The 23,045-nt window shown below is 39.3% G+C and overlaps 1 protein-coding gene across 3 annotated transcripts in view; it reads left to right on the forward strand.

Annotated features, from left to right (window-relative positions):
- The window catches only part of LOC103754819 (collagen alpha-1(XV) chain), a 126,049-nt gene that overhangs the window by 57,584 nt on the left and 45,420 nt on the right, over nucleotides 1-23,045 (forward strand). For all 3 annotated transcript variants that reach the window (XM_018081694.1, XM_029963212.1, XM_029963211.1), the window contains 8 exons: nucleotides 5,214-5,291; nucleotides 6,304-6,366; nucleotides 8,525-8,650; nucleotides 12,237-12,299; nucleotides 15,324-15,359; nucleotides 15,875-16,027; nucleotides 19,065-19,127; nucleotides 21,972-22,016. In XM_018081694.1, the coding sequence (XP_017937183.1) occupies nucleotides 5,214-5,291; nucleotides 6,304-6,366; nucleotides 8,525-8,650; nucleotides 12,237-12,299; nucleotides 15,324-15,359; nucleotides 15,875-16,027; nucleotides 19,065-19,127; nucleotides 21,972-22,016 (627 nt within the window). The remainder of the gene's footprint in view (nucleotides 1-5,213; nucleotides 5,292-6,303; nucleotides 6,367-8,524; nucleotides 8,651-12,236; nucleotides 12,300-15,323; nucleotides 15,360-15,874; nucleotides 16,028-19,064; nucleotides 19,128-21,971; nucleotides 22,017-23,045) is intronic.

Genomic DNA, 23,045 nt, shown 5'->3' on the forward strand with positions numbered 1-23,045 from the left:
CAACAATCAGGTACCATTTATGCTTAGAGATATGTTAATTTGTACATATTTGTATTGGTACGGTCTGGGAGATAGATGTGGAATCATGGGAAGAATTTAAACATTCTACTGTTCATCCAGGAATGCATGGAGGTCACCATAACAGAATCCTAAGTATTTTTCAAGGATATGAATAAATTTCAGTTATAGAAAAAGTTGCATTTTCACAGGAGAGCTAAGGAAGGTATATTGAACACTTAATAAAGAAAAGTCAATTGTTATATATGACCACTTTGGGCAACTTACTCTACTGGCTAAGTGATTTAGCTGAGGTAGTGTAATCAAATTACCCTTAGGAAATGAACATAATTGAAATAAGAGCTAAACCATCTGAAGTAACAACTTGTATCTCTTCTGAGACAAAGTGAGATAAAATAGATTAATCTGTTATTAAAGTTCATGTTGTACACAAAATTGGTATACAGACAGTTACTCCAAGTGCCAAATTAATAATCCCTTTCATCTGTTTACCAGAACAATACAGTCACTTTCCAACAGAGATGAATTATCTACAGCACTTACCAGCCAGCTCAGTGCTTCTAAGATAAATCGCACGATCAGCACTGAGAATAGTAATACACAGTTTCTAGGTTTTACTAATAATAACTATTCCATATGTAGTATTGGTAATTAATCACATGTATATCTTGGTATTCTCAAAGGCACATTATAGTTCAAATAGAAATATCCTGCAATAAATGAGTTAACAGGGTCTTGAGTGATGACCAATGTATGTTAGAAATTAAGATCACAGTAGTTGCCCATTTGGGGCAACACTGTATACAGAGACAACATCTCAGCCTTGGCCATATTGATCATCATAACTGGTCTACTCTGACCTCCAATCGGGAGACCTGGAGACACACCATCTATAAGGCTGCTGCTTCCTTTGAGAACGCACGCAGGATCACTCTCGAGGAGAAAAGACAGCGCAGAAAGAATCGTGTATTGCAGAATATACCACCTAAGGAGTCTTTCTGCTGTGCCTTTTGCAATCGGATATGTCTATCTCGTATTGGCCTCATTAGCCACCAGCATGCTTGCAACAAATGTGGATAGAGCCTTCCCAAATCTTCGTTCGCGAAGCCTAGCCATGATGATGATGAGTATCCAGAGAACAGCATTGCTCTGTAGGTTTGACAGTCAGACTGGTTTTGCCCCAGAAAGTACATGGACTCAAGAGCCTGTCAGCCCTTGCATGAGTGGGCTGCATGGCAGAGTGAAGCAATGGTTATTCTGCTTTTGAAGAGCCACCACTGGAACAGTGCATATGCACTATTACGCCTCCCCCTAGACTCGATAACCTGTGGTACAGCAGCTTCTGAGAGGAAAGGTATCATCTTGCATAGTCCCATTGGTGGCAGGAATTCATGCTTTCATTTGAGCTGGCACTGTTCCCAGACACATTGTGTCTGGAATATTTGTCAATGCTTCACAACATATCTACACACTTGTCAGCTTTTCCATGACTTTTGATGAAGCCCTTAAGCAGGAGTAGAATCTCTGGATGTAGTCCAGAACTGCAGGTGCCTGTAGTCCATTATTCTCTATTACTATTCACCCCATTTGGCTAATTCTCTACATTACTCTTTCCTGATACATCCCCCTTGCAGATAGTGTCTTCCCTCTCTATGGACACTTGCAAGGAGCCTCTTTTCACTCTTCTGTGCTGTGGAACTACTGTAATCCCTCTAGCAAAAGGTCAATTTCCCCTATAGTGTTTGCCAGTCACACTGTGGAAAAATAATGGCCTAAATGTCATTCAATAATTAGCTTCTTATGTTTCGGGCAAATCTGCTTTGATCCTTCTTGTGACCAGAGTAATTTCCAGGGTGCTCGGTACTGACATAAATAATTAATGTTAGGAAACTGTAAAATTAGTCAAACAGCTTTTAGTGGAAAAAAAAGCAAATGGGAAAGATGTCAAGATTATGGTTGTTTACATTTCTTCTATTTATTAGCTAAGTGAAAATTTGCAAATGCAGCTTTGTTTTGCAGCTGCTACAACTGCAGCTGCTATTAGGTGATCATTCTGATCATTCTGATCTTCAGCAACAAGTGCTACAGCTACGCTGCCAAATGGAACAGGGCAAGGAACTGACTGATTTGCTGATATTTGGGACTTGTGAGCGTGGTCCCTGACAATGTTTTGGCCCATGTCAAATAGACCTCTCTCGGACAATGTCTCGAGGGTAACATTAGCTGTTAACTGTTCCCACTACGCTGCAAGATGAGACTGCGCATAGGCTGGGTCTGTGCTCTCCCAGTGCCATCCAGTAGGCTTTTTACTTTGAAATACTTGTGCTGATGGATTGCAATACAGTTGTCATGTTATTTCATGAAAAGTGCACAAAAACCCCATACTCAAAATACTAGCTTTGAACATACACAGCTAAAAGGAGGCCCAGGGCCAGCTAAGTACTGTGAACCCAGCCAGTCTGTTCTACCTGACCTCAGGGCCAAAGAATGGTCCCCAGCCTTAGTTTATTGATTAGAATAGCCATCGGAAGGAGAATATTTCAGCAACAGGAGAAGCAGCTTAGCTCTGGAGAGCTAAAGATATATTGGGAAGGAAAAAACTCCAGTAATCTCTTCCTGATTACTTTTATGACTATTTTAGTAAGGACATCTTAAGCTTAGATTTTCATTTTAAAATTTGGACTAATATTTTCAAGGGACACTTCAAAGAGACATTGTGAAAATAAGTTAACAAATGGGCACTAAAAATCCTAACAATAGGTTCAAAAGCTCTAAGGAAAACTGACAGCTTCATATGCAGAGCTTTTTCTTGGCAATGCTTTCATCATCATCATCATCATGGCTGGGCTTCGCGAACGAAGATTTGGGAAGGGTACTACCCATGTTTGTTACAAGTACGCTGGTGGCTAAAAAGGCCAATATGAGATAGACACGTCTGGTTGCAAAAGACACAGTGGAAAGACTCCTTAGGTGGTATATTCTACAAGACATGATTCTTTCTGCATTGCCTTTTCTCCTCAAGAGTGATCCTGCGTGCTTTCTCAAAGGCATCAGCAGCGTTATAGATGGTGTGTCTCCAGGCCTCCCCATTTGAGGCCAGAGTAGACCAGTTATGTTGATCAATATGGCCAAGGCTGAGATGTTGTTTCAGGGAGTCCTGGTATCTTTTCTTCGGGGCTCCTCTCATGCGGCAGCCGGTGGCAAGTTCACCATAGAGCAAGATCTTAGGGAGGCGGTGGTCCTGCATCCTGGAGACATGCCCTGCCCAACACAGCTGTGTTCTCAGTAACATGGCCTCAATACTTGTGACTGCTGCCTGTTCTAGAACAGATGTATTGGTCACATAATCTGACCAGTGGATGTTCAGGATTGTATGGAGGCAGCATTGATGGAAGCGTTCTAGGAGATGCAGGTGGTGGCGGTAGATAACCCATGATTCAGATCCATATAAGAGAGCAGACAGCACAATGGCTCTGTAAACACTGGTCTTGGTACTTTTCTTCAAGTGTTTATTTCACTAAACTCTTTTATAAAGCTTTCCAAAAGCACTATATGCCTTGGCTAACCTGTTGTCTATCTCTCCGTCAATCTTACTGCCTGAGGAGATGAGGCTGCCTAGGTAATTAAACTGCTGGACTGATTTGAGCTCTGAGGCAATGCTTTAAACAGACCCAATTCCTGCGGTAGAAAGCAGGACAAAGAAGAAGACACTGATCTGAGCCTCTTTTACACATGTGAATAATTTTTAAGTTATTAGTTGTTCAGAAAATCATTTCATTATCCCAATCAGTGTGATTTCCTAGGACTGGCTGTGTTCACAGGGGGAGCAAAGCTTAAAGAATTATCTGTGAACACACAAAAATTCAAACCAGTTATGCTCTTCAAAGAGAATCGGCATTTTTTTTTCAGCATAATAATATTGAAATTTGAGGAACTGCCTGCTTGTTTCTGGTTCTTCTCACTGAAAATGGAAAGCTGGGAATGAATGGGGTGCTACATATCAGTGGAGAGTGGGCAGCTGGTTGTCACTTTTCCACTATGGTCCATGTTCTGCACAGAGATACATCCATGAGATGCTCCTTATGGAGGGAATGGCTGCGGTTAGGCTTCCAAAACAATAACTGTGATCCAAATGTGAGAGCTGGGGATTTTTTGTCTTCCACACACAAAGTGGAAGAAATTGCATGAAAATAAACACCAAAAACTGACAGAAGCTAATGTAATAATCACTGGAAAAGCAAAGTGTATGTTAAAATTAATGAAGAGCATCTGTAAAATAACACACTGGCAGACAGTAAAAATAACCCCAAATGAATTAAACACATTCTCTGTGGACATGACTGAAGTATCACTATAGGAACCATTTGACAAAGCCACAGGGAACAAAGAACTGAATGAATACATTTATCTAATTAATTCTCTAATTAATAAAGAGCAAGTGACCAAGAGGCAGGTAAAAGTCAGTGTTTCCTGCTATGTAACTGAATATGTGAATTTAAAAAACACAATTAAAATGCTCATAATCTCAAATAGTAAACTGGCAGGTTAGAGGGTAAAGCATAGATCAGTAGAGGCAGAACCTCAACTCTTGACTCCAGTGAAAAATACTGGACTTGGGCAGAAAAATTATTAAAATTAACAAACATCTTAAGCTGAAGCAGTTCAAACTAACCTCAGCAAAATGTCAGAGGTAATGTAAGAAAGCCAAAGTAGAAGAGATGGTACTAATTATAAAAGAAAATGACACATATCTGAACAGTGTCATTCATTGTGTTGACACTAGATAAAGATCAATATATAGGAAAAAAATCATGATGTGGTGGTATTGGAAAAAGCATTACAGATCTGTGGTGTGACCACAAATGTATTTATTTATATCCTAAAAATGCAAGTTCCACAGTAAAACTTTATTCTGGCAAGATATATACACTGTCTAATACTGTCAATGCTACTTGTACATTTGCAAATTCATTGAAGAAGCTAAAAAAAGGAAGAGATCTTTCTTTCTTTGCCAATGCAAAGATCATGTTTCTTGAGAGTTTGTCTTAGAAATGAACAAAGTTCAACCCTGCTCATAGCATCTAAGCAGTTGCTTTTGTTGTTTCTTGTGACTGGAAATCCACACAGATTGTAGCTAATGCTTATAGTATTTATATAGTTAAATCCTTGCTGGTTTATCTTAATTCCCGTTTCAGGGTGATCCTGGTGAGGGATTGCCAGGACCCCCCGGACTACCAGGACCAGCAGGACCATCTGCTCCTTCCAGAGGATTAGTGAGTATTTGAGGATCTCTGTCAATGAGCTCAGCTTGCCACAGAGGAATCCAGAACTAAATAGGTTTTCACTGGGAAAGTAGCCTGACTGCCATAGATAAAATAATGTTTTCTAAAACAGTCATGCAGAAGTGCAAATAAATGCCTGATTAAGGTGTGTGCATTCTGTAAGCTACATAAACACCCAGCATTCTCTGACTTCAAGAGACTAGCAAGGCAGCAACAGATCCCTAGGACAATGTGCTCCAATCCAACAGCTTTACCTAGTCAAAGGCCACTTCTATAAACAGTGAACACCAGGTCCTGCACCACCTTAACTTTCTTGTTCTCTGTGATACCAAGTTTCAAGGTTTTTACTTCTGGAGTGAAGTGGAGGAAGTCTCAGTACATCCTTAACTCCCAGACTTTTGAAACATTAGCTTTTGTACTACAATAACAGATTCAGGTAGTAGTTCTCTCTGTGCTTTGGTTTTTAGTTTGCAAAACATACACAGCTATGAAACTCATCAAGAACTAAAGTGGTTTTTTAACAAAATACTTTAGAAAAAGCTTCAGTATATTAATTTTTTCTTATAAAATGCCTCTTTTGATTCCAGTTGTGAGAATCTTAGAATCTGGCTTTTTAACCAATAGGCGCATTCTAGGAAACAGTGGTTATTTGTTAGATATGTGTTTGGGGATATTTTTAATCTTGACAGGTATCTTTCTGAAGTTAAAATTTGTCTGAGATATTGCTTCATCTTCAGTTCACTTAGTCATATAGCATGTGTGTCCTGCAGGATGGTTGTCACTGTGCTCATAGGGCATCTGCAGGTAAATATAGTGCTCAGTGTCTGCAAAATAAGATGGTATGAAACAACAGAAATGTGACTGAAATGTATTTGTTGTATTATAATTTATTTCACTGCTGCAAGGATATTGACTATAGCTGTATTTCCAGTAATTGTCAAGTGATATTTTCATTTATCACCTTTAGAAGCAATATTTTAAAATGGAATTCTCCTAATTTCAGAATAGACTGGAACCCGAAGAATCAGGTTCTGGAGATAATGACAGAGAGACTGAGATTTTAATTGTAAGTATATGTTGATATTTCTCATTAACATAGTAAAGAGCTTTATTTTACTCCTCCAGATCATATAAGGTCAATTTCAAAATGTAAATTTTGTACATGCTTCATTTACAGCATCCAGAAAGGATTTCTAGGGTTTCATTTCAAGATCTGAAAAGGCCTTAATGTATGTGAGTGGGGAAGAAGTATGAGAAAGGAGGACAACAAAGAAATAACAGCAAGAGGACTTGTAAAAACGAGAAAATGCTTTTAATCTGATTCTGAGAAGACAGTAAAGAGGAGAGAGGTGGCAATCATAGATCCATAGAATCGTAGAAAGACTTGGACTGGATTGGGATATTAAATGTTATCTTGTTCCAACCCCTCTGTCATGGGCAGGGATACCTTCCACTAGACCAGGTTGCTAAAAACCCCATCCAACCTGGTCTTGAACACTGCCAGGGATCGGACATTCACAGCTTCTCTGGGCAACCTGTTCCAGTGCCTCACCCCCCTCACAGTAAAAAATTTCTTCCTAATATCTAATCTAAACCTACTCTCTGTCACTTTGAAGCCATCTCTGCCTTGTCCTATCAGTAAATAGTCCCTCTCCTGCTCTCTTGTTAGCCCCCTTTAGTCACTGGAAGGTAATACTATTCTTTGCTTTTTTGAATTTGGAGTACCTGTTCTAAACAAATGAGTGTGTCTGTATGAAATGCTTTACAGTGCAGCTTCCTGACAAACTGAACATCAGTAATACTGCAGCTTTCTGAGTTCATCGTGTTTCCAATGAACTCCAGAATGCTATAGCATACTGAGGCCTTTCCTTTGCAACACAGCTAGTGATATTTTTCATTCTCTCAGACTGGTTTCTGCCTCAAGACTTCTGTTTCTTTTCTTTCCTTTCTTGTTTTGTTCAATACCTTATTCTCAAGGCTCTTCAGAACACAATTGCCAAAAGCTGAAAGTTAGTTATCATGCCTGATTTAGGAGGTTCTTTAGATGCCCTATGTAGGTAATGAGACAGGTGAGTGCTTGGAAAGCTCTGTTAACTGTTCTGAAAGTCCAAGATGACCCTCTTCCTAACAGAATCCCTTAGATGACTTTAAGTCAGAATTAAAGATTTTTTGACTTTCAGTGACATGGCCCAAAATTTCCAACTTTACGTGTTTGCCTGCTAATGCAAGCAGCAACAAGGATAGAATTGCATGATAGAGAATATTTGCAAACGCACTATTTCTTCTAAAGTAATATTTCATTCATTTGATTCAATTTAATTACATCTGCTCATGTCTATGCAGGATAGATCTTCAGAGTAGAGGCCATTTTTACAGCACTAAGCCCTTGACCATGATTAGAGATTCTTAGTGCTCCAAAAACAGCATGGAGAAACCCTTTGAAATGGTAGTTGAGAAAAAACTAACCACTTCCCTCTGTACAATGATCCCTTGGTTTCATTATGGTTAAGTCTCCTAACTTGAGATCGATCCTCAGGATATGTCTGTCTAAGGTCTTTACTGGGCTGCAGAGAGCTGATACAAATTTTTTTGGTTTTCAATTTCCTGCTTGCTGATGCATGCCATGAAGTGGCACAATTCAGAGAACAAGGGTGAGGGAGGTGCGGGAACAAATTAAGTCAGCAGCACCTGCATTCAGTTAATTAGGGTCAAAAAGGAGCATTTTGACCTTGCCTGGTGTTTTTGATAAAGGGAGTTCTGTGTTCTCAAAGAGAACACCGCTTTATGGCCTTCATGCTCTGCGTGTTTTTCCCGTGGCTGAATACAGTTAAATGTGATGCGGAGGGAGGGTCAAAACACCAGTTTAGGATGATCCTGGGAATTTCGATTAACTAAAAGACAAACACTAGGTACTGTTTACAAGAGAATATGAATAAAAGGGGAATGGTGTAAAAGATCGGTGGACAAATCCCAAAATCAAATTCTGTGTGGTGTGCAGCCTCATTTCTTTCGGCACCCATATTTGCCATAGGAGATCAGTGTGACCCTACGAAAGGAGTGTATATGTGAAACTGAAATTGGTTCTTAATGAAGAAAAAGTGGGGTGGAAACCCAAACTGAGAGTTTTATGTACCTGAACATCATGTGTGAGCTTTTTCCTGTTCCATGTATATACAAATGAACCTGGTTAGGCTAATTTCTAACAGTGCTGCTGATTTATCCAGGGTCTTCCTGGGCCACCAGGCCCTCCAGGACCGCCTGGTCTTCCAGGAAAGCCAGCACCTGATTCAGGTGTAGGACCTCCTGGGTCACCAGGGGAAGATGGAGCTTCTGGGGAACCAGGCCCTGAAGTGAGTACCCATGCATGATGTTGTTTCTGTCCTGCAACACTAAGTTCTAAGGCTGACAGTTTATGTAATTCTTTAAAAAATTGCAGAATATTTTTAATTTAAGAAGTTGGATTTTATTCAAATTTTGTGCAAAAAGAAAAGTCTTGTTATCCAAAGCACATTACTTCTCAGCAGGATGTACATTTGGCAGGTGGATACTGGTAATCTAGACCAGAATAAGTAAAAAGTAAGAATCCTTTTACCAACACTGCATAAGATGCAGGGAATTTGTAGAGTAAATTGAATTTTCCTCTTTCAGGAACTCCCTTTTCTTTAGCTAGGTAGAAGCACTTATTCCTGTGGACATGTGAAATATAGTTCTATTGTAAAAAAGTTGCTAAGGTTTGAGTGTTACCTATTTGTTAATAAATCCTCAGTAAAGTGTTTTTTTCAGTGAAGAAAACCAGTTTTTTAGCATTGATCAGCTCTGAGAATCCTCTCTGGAACTAATAGATTAGCTCAGTTAGGTAGAGCATGGTGCTAATAATACCAAGGTTGTGCATTTAATCCCTGGCTGTTCACTTAAGAGTTGGACCTGATGATCCTTGTGGGTCCCAACTCAGAATAATCTGTAATTCTGTATATTTAGTAATATGGTTCCCTTATTCCCTATCAACCATCTGCCAGTAGCAGTTGTACTCACACTACCTTCAAAGTAGGTCACCATTACTGTATCTGACAAGGTGTAATTAGCATATATTAAAGAAATGTATTGGTGACAGATGTTAAAAAGGAGATCTCATTACATCTCAGCTGCCTTGGCATGGTTTTTTTTGAGGATAACTAAGTTGGGAGTTAATACAATATCTAAGAAGTGTTTGGCCATCAAGGTGGAAAACAGCATCCTTTGTGCAGAGAGAAATTAAGCACCTGAAAATCTTTAATATGGGATTCAAGAAGCACATGCATAGGAAACTGGTGAAATCCATTATTCTCTGCACCTACTGATGACATTCTAAATTAAAAAAATTGTCTGAAATGCTGACCAGATGTCATTAAACTGTTAAGCTCCCAAGAGTTTTTTTTTTCCCTTTTGAATCCAAGACAGGTCTAATTGTATTGAGGATTACAACTGTAATTTTAAGAAAGTCCATTGACAAGTCTTGTAAAACAGTCAGTTACCCTAATGCTTTATTTGCTGCATTTGACATAGTGCTGTATTAGATTAAAAGGTGCTCTATAATAGTGTCTTTGCAATTCAAAATATGCTTTCAACTTTCCTGACTATGGCTGTTTATATGTCTTTAGAAGATAAAGTAACTAGAATGGCCTAGGATATATTGCTAAAATTTGCCATAAAATAATAATGTAAAAATGAATTCAAAGAAAATGGAGAAATATGTATTGACTAATCTTTTATTTTAAATATTAATGTAATCCCTCTTGTGTAATCTAGGATTTCACAGGCCATGGCATTAATTACTTGTAGCCACCCAATTCTCTGATGGAGCAGAAATAATTGTTGTCCACTTTCAGGATAATTCCTGGGAGACGTATCAACTAAAAAAGTAAAAGTTAAATGTTAAACAGACTACTGAAGTATGTTTTCAGAAGAATCAGACCAGGACAAGTCTTCAGGCTGCTGAAGGAAAACTCCAGCTATTAACACTACAGACCCACATATTCCCACAATTTCAGATGACCTAAGAAGCTGTCATCCTGCACAGTCTCTGGGTAAATGAAGTGAAATCCATTCCCAGTAGAAATTTTTGGATGGGAATCCTCATTTAGTAACACGTTGAAATATTTTTCTTATTAAGGGTCTTCAGCTGTGAATTCTAATTTCAGAAGACTAGCCAATTACTTGAAGTTGCAGACAGGCTTAAGTCCTTGCTAAATCAAGGACTTTGTGATGTGACATCTCTTCTCTTAAGAAACATGCCTTGGAAATGTTTGATACTGATGTGATATTCTAAATGCTACATGAAGTTAAATTGCCTCATGGCATTGTATAAGGATAGTTTCTATCATAATTTTTTCATTTGAGGTAGCTCACAAATGCATTAATATACTCTGATGAGAATAACAAATCTCCCAATGTTGCCTGCTGGCTAAAAAGAGAAACTATCCTGAAATCTCTAAAGGTAATAAGCAATTTTAGCAGAACAGAACTTAAAATTGCTGAGCAGCATAGGGGAAGTAGCCAGTAAACTTTAGAACAATTATTGTTGTTAGACCAACCTCTCTTCTAATCTTCTTCTGTTTATGTAATTATGCCAAAATACAATATGAAAATGTTTGAAACATACTGAAAATATTTCTGATCTTTTTAATATTGAAAGTAATCCATTAGTTACTCTGTGACATACGGTGAATCCAAAGGGCAAAAGCAGAGAGGAAAAAATAAAGACAGCAGGAAAAGTGAGCCTTTGTGATGATTCTGAAAACATCAGAGGAAAACAATGTTTTCTATCTGCTTCTGCAACTATTTACATCCTTCTCAAAAGCAAATGAATAAATAAACATATAAAAGATCCCCAGAGGCCCAAATACACACCTGTAAATTTAATTAAAGGCTTTCAGAGCCAAATTTAAAAAATATAGGCCATGCAAAATGTAACTGTTACCTTTCTTGCATGTGTAGTTACTGTGGGCTGGACATCAATACCTGTACTGATTGATTCATTGACCTTACGAAGACAGTTTTTCCCAGCCTGCCTATTCACTCAAAAGCATGCTAAGTCATGGATACAACACAGGAGATTGGGTAGAGAATTTAATATACATTTTTCAAGGCAAAATTAAAGTGGGGTATCATGAACAATCTGAGCACCATCAGCCAAAGCAAAGTGGCAGCACCTTTTTTTCTGCAGGAAGACTTCTTAGGAGTACTTTTCTTAAAAGTATAGGAATGCACCTGCAGGCTCAGCAACCTAGGGACACTTGACAAAGTGAGTCTTAATAAACCAAGCACTCCCCCTCATGGAGAGGTGAGGCCCAGCCTCATTGTTCCCGTGCTGGGGTATCACTAGAGTTGTGTGAATCAAGACCTCTGTCACCCTACTGGCTTCTCTGTTTGCAGTGACAACACAGAAGCCTCCTGTTTGATACCATGTCCTCTGTATCACAACTGCTTTTAATGATTCTTTAATTACCTGGCCACATTCTGATTTTGTCAATATCAAGGTTTTCTCAACTGGGTCTCATCTAGCATTGATATTGCCAAAAGTGTGGATAACTGAGATACCTGGGGATTTCAACCTCATTGCATCTTTTGTAATGTTGTCAAAACCTTCTTGGATAGCAACATTATTTTGCATGCTAACGTTATATCCACATCATGCTGGGTTTTATTTTTGTTTACTATTTTATGATTGTTTGATATAATTTTCTATTAAAATGCATCTAAATACTGTTTTGATGCAAAGCCAAAATCTCAAAAGAGAAGAAATAAAAGTGTTAAAACTTAATGGTGTGAGGTACTACCTGGTGCTACACATTAGTCTTTGATAATGCTGTATCATCAGTTGGTCCAAAATACTTAAATACATGTGCTAGAAACTGGGCTCTCGAATGGCACCTGCCTTAGATTCACTGTCATCCACAGGGTCCTCAAGGTCCTCCTGGTCGTGATGGAGTGGTTGGCCCACCGGGGTGGAAGGGAGAAAAGGTAAGTTAAATGTCTGTCTTGCTCCTACTACAGTGGAAAATCTTTGTCAATTCTAGGCTGCAAAAATCATAAATAGTTGTCCCTGCAACACATTAGCAGCTGATTTCAATATTTTTTATTGGAATCCAGCGGCTAATGGCTTATTAGAACACATCTCAACAGGCATTTTCAAAAATCCAGAATTTCCTATTGGATACTGTCTCATTTTCTGCAGCATGCAATATTCAAAATGCAATATGAACTACTCTGTTGTGATTTGCCACTAAAAAGCCCTTCATGACTGGGCTCAGACAGGTGAGTCTGTAGGGGGAAAAAGAGAACTCCAGCTAATCCAGCCTGGCACAGACTGACAGCACGTTATGTGACAGGTGAGGAGAGTCTGAAGGAGCTCAAACCATTTAATGTGGCGAACAGGAGACAAAGGAATGGTTGACTTTGGCTGGACACCAGGGACCCACCAAAGCCACTCTATGCCCAGATGGACAGAGAGAATGTGATGAAAGGCTCATGTGTTGAGATCAACCAGAAATTACTGTCACAGGCAAAACAGACTCAATGTGGGGAAATTAATCTAATGTATTGCCAATCAAAAGATCAGAATCAGATAATGGAAATAAAACCATATCGTAAAAACACCTTCCCTTAACCTCTCCCTTCTTCCCAGCTTTAACTTCACTCCCAATCTCTCTACCTCCTCCACCCCAGCCAGTGCAGGGGAATGGGGAATGGGGATTGCAGTCCTCCCTCAGGAGGACTCCTTACAGTCTTCCCCTGCTCTAGGATGGTGTCCCTCCCATGAGAGACAGTCCTCCACAAACTTCTCCAACAGGATTCCTTCCCACAGGCCACAATTCTTCATGAACTGCTCCAGCACATGTCCCTTCCACACACAGTCCTCCAGGAACAGACTGCTCCAGCATGGGTCCCACATGGCATCACAGGTCCTTAAAGGAGTCTGCTTCCAGTGTGGGCTTCCCTTCCTTCCTGAAGGTGGTCATAGCCCCCTTCGGGCACATCCACCTGCTCCAGTGTAGGGCTCCTCCACAGGCTGCAGGTGGATCTCTGCTCCACTGTGGACCTCCATGGGCTGCAGGGGCACAGCCTGTCTCACCATTGTCTTCACCATGGGCTTCAGGGGAATCTCTGTTCCAACCCCTGGAGCACCTCCTCCCCCTCCTTCTGCACTGATCTTCATGTCTACAGGGCTGTTCCTCTTGCGTATTCTCACTCCTCTCTAATCTGGCTGCATTTGCTCCTGTGCAGTAATTCTTTTCCCTCTTTAACTCTGTTATTCCAGAAGTGCTTCCACCATCACTGATTGGCTCAGCCTTGGCCACTGGTGGGTCTGTCCTAGAGCTGGTTGGCATTGGCTCTGTCAGACATAGGGAATGCTTCTGGCAGCTTCTCACAGAAGCCATGCCTGTAGCCTGCCCGTTACCAAGATTTTGCCATGCAAACCCAGTATGGAAGGCTACAAAATTTGCATTTTAAGTACTGAATTGATATTTTTCACCCCACTTCAAGAAGGATGTGGAGAAAACAGAGACAAAGTCTCCAGGACAATTTCATCCTCTAGTGAGCTCCTACAAGACCCTTTATGCACAAGAACTTGAAAATAGATTCCCAAGTGTACATTGTAATCTCACATACTGTAAGAGAAATGAAAAAGCAAGACTTAAATGGCCGGAATATTGATTTATTTTTGTCTCTGAAGGTTGAAGGTTCTGAGTTGTGATTTCAAAAGCCTGAGTTGTTAAAAGTTCAGCCCACATGGGAACTAGCAGCCATCCAGAAAACACAGTATATATATATTGCAAAGCAGGCACCCAAAATCTCTGTCCATTGTAATAAGTGGTATGTGTTTTACATGAAGGAGTCTAGGAATAGAAAGAAGTCTAGCTGAAGTAAACTGAATCTGAATTGCATATTATAGGAAGAGACTGATGTGGAAAGGGAAGTGATTGGAAGAGACAGTAGATTTTCAAAAAATGCATAATCCTCAAAAAAAGGACAAAACTCAAATGCTTTGCCTCACTAAGCGTGTTTTGCTGCATTGTGTAATTTGATAAAAGTTCAATCAGAAATTAAGTACTACATATTTGTATCTGCTCAATACAATCCCAAGCACACTGGCATAATAGAATTTTTTGCATTTCTACTTCTAATTTTTTTCTGAAAACCTTGATTTAATCTATATTACAGTATGTATTTTAATAATTGTTACTAATTAATCCAGGGAAGATTACAGGGAGAAACTGCAGGATGCACTGAAAATAGATTCAGTTTGTTCCTTGGAGTAACATTTGACATAGGGTTTTGCCGTTGCTTTTGGAAGAAAACTATCATTTTACTCCTGGTGCTTACTCATTTTTTTCAAACCTTACTAAATTAATATTTCTGTTGAGTGAGTAAGGACAGGAGCTTGCCAATACAACAATTAATTCCACTAGATTCAGTGCAATTTGGAAAAGAGGTATTAGCATGCTGTGACTTTCTGTCTATTCAATGAACTAGAAGTGGAAAAAACCAGTATGTAAGTGAAGTGTATAAAAGCAAATCTTGGCAAAATCTTGATTGCTGCAGAGGAACCTTAAAATCATACTACTCATCACATCCTGTGTTTGGAATGGTGCCCTAGACAACGTGTGGGATCAGTTTCCACTTCTTATATCTCATAAGAATTTTGACATTTGCGTTCAGAAGCATGAGGATGTGACCTGCAATGCTTAACTAACTGTGTTCCAAACCTTTAAAATCTGCAGCAATAATTAAAATACAATATTGCATTCTGTCAGCATATCAGACCAGAGCTGTTAATATGTTATTATAACTCCTGAATTAAAAATAGTTTTCTTTTTAACTAGGAGATCTGGTGTTTCAAATAAAGGACATTCACGTAAAGGACATCAGATTAATAACACAGAAATCTGTAGCATTTTTATTAAGGAAAAATATTATAAATTTGTTTTTGTTGCCTGTCTAATGCTCTTACTGCAAATATTTAGTATTGATTTTCTTTTACAGGGTGATCAAGGTCTTCCTGGTTCTGTTGGTCCAAAGGTAACAAAAAGACAGTGTCTTTATAGAGTGACAGTATCACTCTGATACAGGACATTACTGAAAAGGGGATGAAAAGCCTAAAAGATTATTGTTGTGAAACCTAATGAAGTCAACAAACTTGGCTTCTCAATTGGCCAACATACTTCCTTATGAAGCTTGGCCAACAGGTTGAGAGAGGTGATACTCCTTCTCCACTCTCCTTTCATGAGACCACACCTGGAGTACTGTGTCCAGCCCTGGGGCCCCCAGCATGACAAAGACTGTTGGAGCAAATCCAGGAGAGGGCCATGATGATCAGAGGTGACCGATCATCTTCATGATGACCAAGGCCAAGCTGGACAGGGCTTTGAGCAACCTGGTCTAGTGGAAGCTGTCCCTGCCCATGGCATGGGGATTGAAACTAGATGAGCTTGAAAGTCTTTTCCAACCCAAACCATTCTGGGATTCTATATATCTACTTACTTGCATCTAATTATGCACATTTAGTATGTGAATAGACTGACTTTTTATTTTAGGGTGATACTGGAGTCACTGGATCAATAGGCCCCAAAGGAGAAGCCGGTGCTCTTGGATCTCCTGGGAAACCTGGACCACCAGGACCTCCTGGGCCTCCTGGACCCCCTGGACCTCCTGGACCACCAGGACTAAGCTATAGCTTGGGATTTGAGGTACTTTGCTATTATGGAGTTTGTTATAGGTATGAATATATTCCCTCCAGGATCACCTGTGTATTTTACAAGTATTTGAGGATGAATTTATGACAGGGAGAATAATTTTTTCTAGATTGAAATTTACCTAGGAGTAGCCTACAGTTCCTTTTACATTTGACCATAAAATTGACCATGCTTAGACCATGGAAGTAATTGACTTCTTTGGGCAATATTCATTGAATTTAGTGGTAACAGTGTTCAGGTACTATTTTTGATGCTTATATCATTGCTAATATAAAAAACTCAAATACTGTACTACAAGGGAAAATTCTTTATCACTTTTTCTTATGTAAGTAATTCAGAGCAGCAATCAAAATGTACACAGAGACCTGACAGTATTCATTAAAAGGGAACTCCAGGCCCCCCTAAAGTTATGACATTTCCCATGCTGTCACTCATGAGGCCACAAGTTTAGTTTAGGCATGGCATGGTGTAAAGTGTAAATACAGAGACACATGTTGGTCATTTCTGACCTCATGGGCTGTTCTACATAGAAGAAAAATGTTCTATTAAAAAATAAAATTATGGATGCAAACACAGAAGGATCTCAGCTCTAACTGCAGTAAAAATATCTTAACTGGCTTTATCTTGAACTTCATCTAGTCCAAGCAAAATTGGCATATTTGTCATTTCACTAGGAGGAATACTACTGTAAACAGGCTTACTAGTTCTAGCTGATCTTTTGAATGCCCACCCCTGCCATCTGTTAAGGCATCACCATGGTCTGCCAGTTTGTTAGGGTGACACTACTTTTTGGTTGGCAGTCTGTTTATTGCTGTAAGACTGTTTCTGCAAAACATTCCTGTTAGCACTTGTTAGCATCTGTGATCAGCTATGTGCAAAAACCAAATGGCATGGGGTTTGCTGGCACTTATGCTTGCCAAAAGAACAGTTTGAGCTGCAGAAGGTACCTGATAAACCCATTAAAAACATGCAGATGTCAAAAGAGATGGTGTTATATAAAGCAGGCATCAAGCACCCTCTTAAAGGGAAAAACAGACTGGCACAGAGCAGTCAAGGGAAAGGACCCAGAAACACAATTTGTGGTTTACCCTAAGCAGTGAGTGTTTGGTTTAACAAAGAGAATATAAGGACATTTTCTGTTGGTATTTGATACATTGGTGGCTGATGGTGGAGCAGAACGAAAGTCTGAATAACATTCAGTCTCAGGTGAAATTACATGAAAAGTCTTCCTTGGCCCCAAAAGGAAGGATTTGATTCCAGCTGTGCGTTCCTTCTGCTTCTCTTGCTCCTGTGGAATTGGCAAAAAGGGCAAAAGAATTCGATCTCTCATTTTCAGTGGAGTCAGGTCAGCTGATGTTTTCCATAACTTCGGCATTAGGCTGTCCTTCAGTAGCAGCTTAAGCTCATCTAATTGGTCTCCCACCCTTTCCCTTACACCGTCTCCAGAGTGCATCACACTCATGCTAATCCTAGCCATTTCAAGTCACTAACTAGCATAAAGCTAAGTAGGCAAGGAGTGCGGGTCCTCTAAACATGACAAATTGATACAAGGGCTCATGGTCACTAAGAGGTGGAGATTCTGCTTTGTTCCTGTTCCTTTTCCCATCTCAGACATTCCTGATACATGCTTGCCCTTCACATGCACTAACAAGCAGCGTTCCATCAATTCTTCAGCAAGCCAATTTAATTTACTTAAAGTTTAGAGAACCATCCCAGAATGATCCCACACCCAAAAAGTAGCATATTTTCTGCCATTTTAGTGATGTAAAGGAAAGTGAGAGGATTCAACACATAGCACTGATGTTGAAAATGAAAGCTGTATGGCTCTGAGCAAGGAAGTGGAACAAAGAAAGATTAAGATTTTCTCTTTTCAGAAAAAGGCAAAAATTAGGCCAGCACAACTGCAATTAAAACTGTGGCTAAAAGCAAGTGAACAGTTTCCTGCTGGCATGGTTCATCCAGATGTTTTGAAGCACATCTAGACAAGTCTAGACTAGGCATAAGACAAGGGATAGGAGCATGACAGGGATGGTGCTGGGAGTGAAAGAGGTAATTTTGGCAGCCTGCAACTTTACTTTTTTGCTGCTTTGCAACTGGCAGCTCCTGCTTCTGCCATGGATCTGGAATGTCAAAAACAATGAAAGCTGGAGGGAGGTTGCTGCTTTCTGTGTAGTTTCCTTTAAAACTACTAGAAAATCTCCACAGAAATATGGATGCTGCTCTCAAAGACTCCCACTACACAGACTTCTTTCTGAATTCATCAGAAGGTCATGGCAATGGACAGTGTGATGGAGCAGATGACTTATAAGGAAATTCCCAGGGAACCAAGCTTGCTCAGTCTGGAGAAGGTTTAAGTCTCCATCCCTGGAAAGTTCCGAGGCCTGAGGAGACAAAGCCCTAAACAACTTGATTTGAATTTAGTGTTGACACTCCTTTCAATAGAAGGTTGGGCTAGATTGCCTCTGAGATCCCTTTCAACATAATGAATTATACAATTTTGTGATGGAACATTTTTTTTCTGCTCAGTTTCAGTAAGCTGTATTTTAGGCAGGAGTTCAGCATTCAATTAGGAAGGATTTTCGTTTGCGAAAAATTATTGCTGCTCTTACCAAACTGTCTGTGATTTCTTCTGACCATAAGTCCGTTCTGTAACCCTTACCTATGGTGTTTCTGTAGCTGGGTGGTAGGTAAATGCTAAACAGAAAAATACTGCTACAGAATGCTTAAACATAGTACATACTTAAAAGTGTGATGTTGTCTCACTTCTGCCTGGTGTTGTGCAGCCTGAAGCGCTGGAGAAATGGTGTCAAATTGGCAAGATAGTAAAGAACAGAGTTTCTGTAAGGAAGATCAATATGGTTTTATCACATTTGAGTGGAGCCTATCTCAAGAACATCATCCATTGGTCAAAAAAAAGGTTAATGAGAAAAGATAAAAATATATGTTTCTGGTTTTTACAGGACTCCAGAAAACAGAGCAGTTACAAAATTTTAAATTCTTAAATTCTGTAGCATTTTTTCTCTTCCATTAGGACATGGAAGGATCAGGTAGCCTGTTAAGTGAATCCAGAATTCCAGGATCAAAGAGGCCAAAGGTAAGTGGATTTTTTGGGGGAAAGGAGTGTAGTTTGTTGTTGGGTTGTTGAGAGATTTTTTCAAGACAAAAATGTCCTCCTTTCTACACTGGACTGGATTCACTTGCTCTAGAATGGTATTACAACAACTGTGTCCTCCAAAGAATATGAATAGTATTTCTCTGATACCTCATTAGCTAATGATTTTTAGGTTCTACTCTGGTGTATTTTTGAGCTATTAAAGGATCATATAGGGGGATGATATTATCTAGCTCTCTATTTCTTTTTTTACCCCAGTAGATTCCCTTCTTGCATATGAAGATGAATTACGTGTATGAAAATGAAACTGAAATGTTGTAGTTTGACAATCAAATGTGCATAATCTGACATGCCACTTTGAAACTAAAAAATTGTTCCCAGTAGTGTGGATCAATGTCATAGAAAAAGAGATGCTTTTTTTCCTCCATCACTATGTCTCAGGACATTTTTTGCTAGTATGGGACACTTTAAATAATCAAGTAGGGAATATGGGAATATAATGCATCAGTGCCTACAGATCATTTGGATTTACTTTCATTCTTAGCAATATCATCAAAACTGCAGCCTATGATGCCTTTACCAAAGCAGGCAATTATCCAGCATTTCCCTTACAGAACTGTCTGCACTGTTCTAGTTTGATTTTCAGATGTCCTGCCCCTGTGCTCACTCCAAAAGAAATGTTTGAACTTTCAAAGCATAGATTTGTAAGGATGGCTCTTGTTGTCCAAGTTTGGAGAAAGTGCTGCTGCTGCTGACCTTGGGTTATGATAGATGACAGACTGAACAGTAGGCAACAGTGCACAATCATTGCAAATAAGGCGAACCCTGTACTGGAATGTATCAGAAAGATACAGATGTAGAGATGTTATTGTTACAGGCCTTCCCTCAGGGCTAGTGAGGCTGCACTGAAGTACCAAAACCATTTTCTTCTACTCACTACAAGAAGGATGTGGAGAACACAGTCCAGCAGAGACCTGTACAGAGGACATGGGACCTAAAGTCCATGGCCAATGAGGAGAGGCTGAAGGAGCTCCAGTTTAGTCTGGCAAAAAGGGAGACCAAGGCATGATCCAATAGCTGCTGACAAGTCTCTGAGGGGCAACTGCAAATATGATGAAGCCAAACTGTTCCTTGTAGTGTCAGATGGTGCAACAAGGGACAGTGGTCACAATTCACAGTTTGAGATGTTCAGGCTGAGACTTACGAGAAGCCTGTTCATCAGGAGGTTGGTGCAGAACTGGAGCAATTTGCAGAAGACCTGTTGTTGGAAGTTATCAAGACTTTGCTGGACAGAGACACTGATCTGATCTAGAGCTGGTGACAGTTCTACTTTGAGGGGATGGTTGGATTAGATGGCCTCCACAGGCCCTGTATAACCCTATTTCTATGATTCCATGAGTCATCAGAAACTAACTGAACACTGGGGACAGGAGTGACTTTGAGCAGCTCTCTGTTGTGTTGGTTTAAAGTACTAATAATCATGAGTCACTGAAGTTATAGCTGACTCAGTTTAAGACCTTAGAGACCTTTGACCCCTTTTATACCTTTTCCTGGATACTAAAAAGTGGCACGAAATAAGTTGCAAAAATAAGAATTGAATTTGTTAGCTGAAACAAGCTAATGTCCAAAACCAGGGCCAAAATTCCCTATTCTGACCTGCCTTAATGACAGCCTTACTCTCATTTTTGGTTTTATAACAGGCTTTGTTTCCAAGTGACTCAGCTATAAATATTAAAAAAATGTCTTGTTGCAGTTGAAAAAAATTTTCCTATCACTGCTCAATTAGTCTGCAAAGTTTGAGTCAGTAAAAAAGGTAAATAAGAATTTTGTTGTAATCATGAAAATGCTTTTATGTACTAACTGTTACTGCATTATGAGCCACTTACACCCATGAGAACTCCAGAGTCCCCAGTTGAGTTCGGGTGAAAACAGAGTATCTGCTTCTAAGAGGGTTGCAACTCGAAGCATTTGGCAGGAAATATATTACATTTATTATAACTATGTGTAGGAAATAAATTACATTTATTGGCACTATATTTGTACCTGTTCAAATTTTTATTCATCTTTTATCAGAAAATAGTTGTTATGTTTTGAAGTAGAAGTATCAAATTTATTTTGTCTGTGGGCTCAGCTCTCATTTCCAGGGTTTCTATTCTCTTTCTTCCACAGATCAGTGTAAAGTTTTGTTTGTGTTTTAGCATTATTTAGCATTTATTAGTGCCTTTCTATTCCGGATAAAGACAACTCAATCACTTTGCTGAATTCCTTTTTTCTTCCATTCAACTCTTGAAAGTGATCAATAATGAACTGTTGTCCATTTTACCATCAAAGAGTCATAATTGTACTTTACAACTGATGTCACCATACAGAGACATGATAGGAATTCGCATTTCCAAATGTTTTTTGAAACAAACCTTTTGGGAAACTGCTTTTAAACCAAACAAGACTGTGTTACCTCTAAACTGGTAACATATGTTAATTTTAGCCAAGAAAGCAAATTCAAAAAAATTGTAAGCAATTGCAACAAATGCGATCGAATAACTTTATTTCTAATATTTTCTAAAAATATGTGAAGTATTCCGTGACAACACTAAAGTTGTCTTCGTAAGAAGGAATCTTTAGATCTTTGCATGATAACATAGAGCAAGGCGGTATTTCTCAAAACAACCACCCTAAAACAATGCTTATATTTTATTACTCTCTGTTGATACTGTTACAAAAACATTGTTTTTGTAACAGTTGTGGTTGTGAATTAGGTTTTTTTCTGACAAAAATTATTAGGAAATGCTACACAGATTTACCAGTAAATTCACTGTGTTTTTATAGGGTTCTGCAGGAAGACAAGGACAGCGTGGACCATTAGGACCAAAGGTACAAACACTTGAAAGATAATCTATTTGGCTTTGGCATGTATTTTTTATATTTTTTTTATTTCTATATTCCCAGAATTTGCCTGAACAAAACATCTTCTGTTTAATATTCGTATACTAATTAAGTATTAGACAAGTTTTGTTCCCATTTACACTGAGTATCTACCCAGAATGTTTATTATTAGAATTATTTCATATTCACACCAGAGCAATGAGTAAATCCTAGACAGGCCATTATGTACCATGGCATTTGTGTTTAACATTAGGCAATTTCTCTTTTTTGGTCACTTATACATCAGTCTGGTTTCCCAGAGATTACGTGTACGCTGTTGAAAGAGAAATCTGCAGGAGGAGATGTTCTGGCATGATCCTAGAAATTGATAGGAAAACATTCTGGAAGGTGTTGGGAGCAAGAAGGGAGGTGTCATGACTACTTTGCCTTGGTTTGGATTTGAGCTCAGTAGTGACCGAATTTTTCCACTTTGATGCTGCTATTGGTTATGTAATCCATGAGGAAAAAATGGAGAGATGAAAAACCAGAGAAGAAAAGGGCAGATTCTCAGAATGGGACCTTAGACAGGAAGTGGCTTTTCCTATTCCTTCATAAAGCTTGAGTACTGTTCAGGTTAAAAGTACAGCATGACAACACCTTTTCAGCACTTTAACGTGAAGTTAAAGAAATTCAAGGTCTTCATTGCCCTGGGAAATGACATTAGCATTGAGAGAGCGGGAAATGGAAGACAGTAGGTGGGGGCCCCCCTCCTGTTCCCCTAAAATTTACACCTGAACTCACACACAGCAACAATTACTGCCAGCAATAACTGCATGCAGCTGATTCCTAGGACAATAGCCATCAAAGATCTGACCAGCCCCCTATGTCTAGAGTCTATGGAGCTCAGCCTGTAAGGCTGAAAAAGCCCCTCCATCAAGTACTACTCCTGTTAATGCTGGAGCACATTACTTACGAGTGAAAAAATGAACATTTGCACAACATGTGTTGATGAGTGATGCTGCAAAGGACTGGCAAGAA

This window comes from Manacus vitellinus, unplaced genomic scaffold (assembly GCF_001715985.3).
Source record: "Manacus vitellinus isolate BGI_N305 unplaced genomic scaffold, ASM171598v3 scaffold_55_pilon, whole genome shotgun sequence".
In the NCBI taxonomy this organism is placed as follows: Eukaryota; Metazoa; Chordata; class Aves; order Passeriformes; family Pipridae; genus Manacus; species Manacus vitellinus.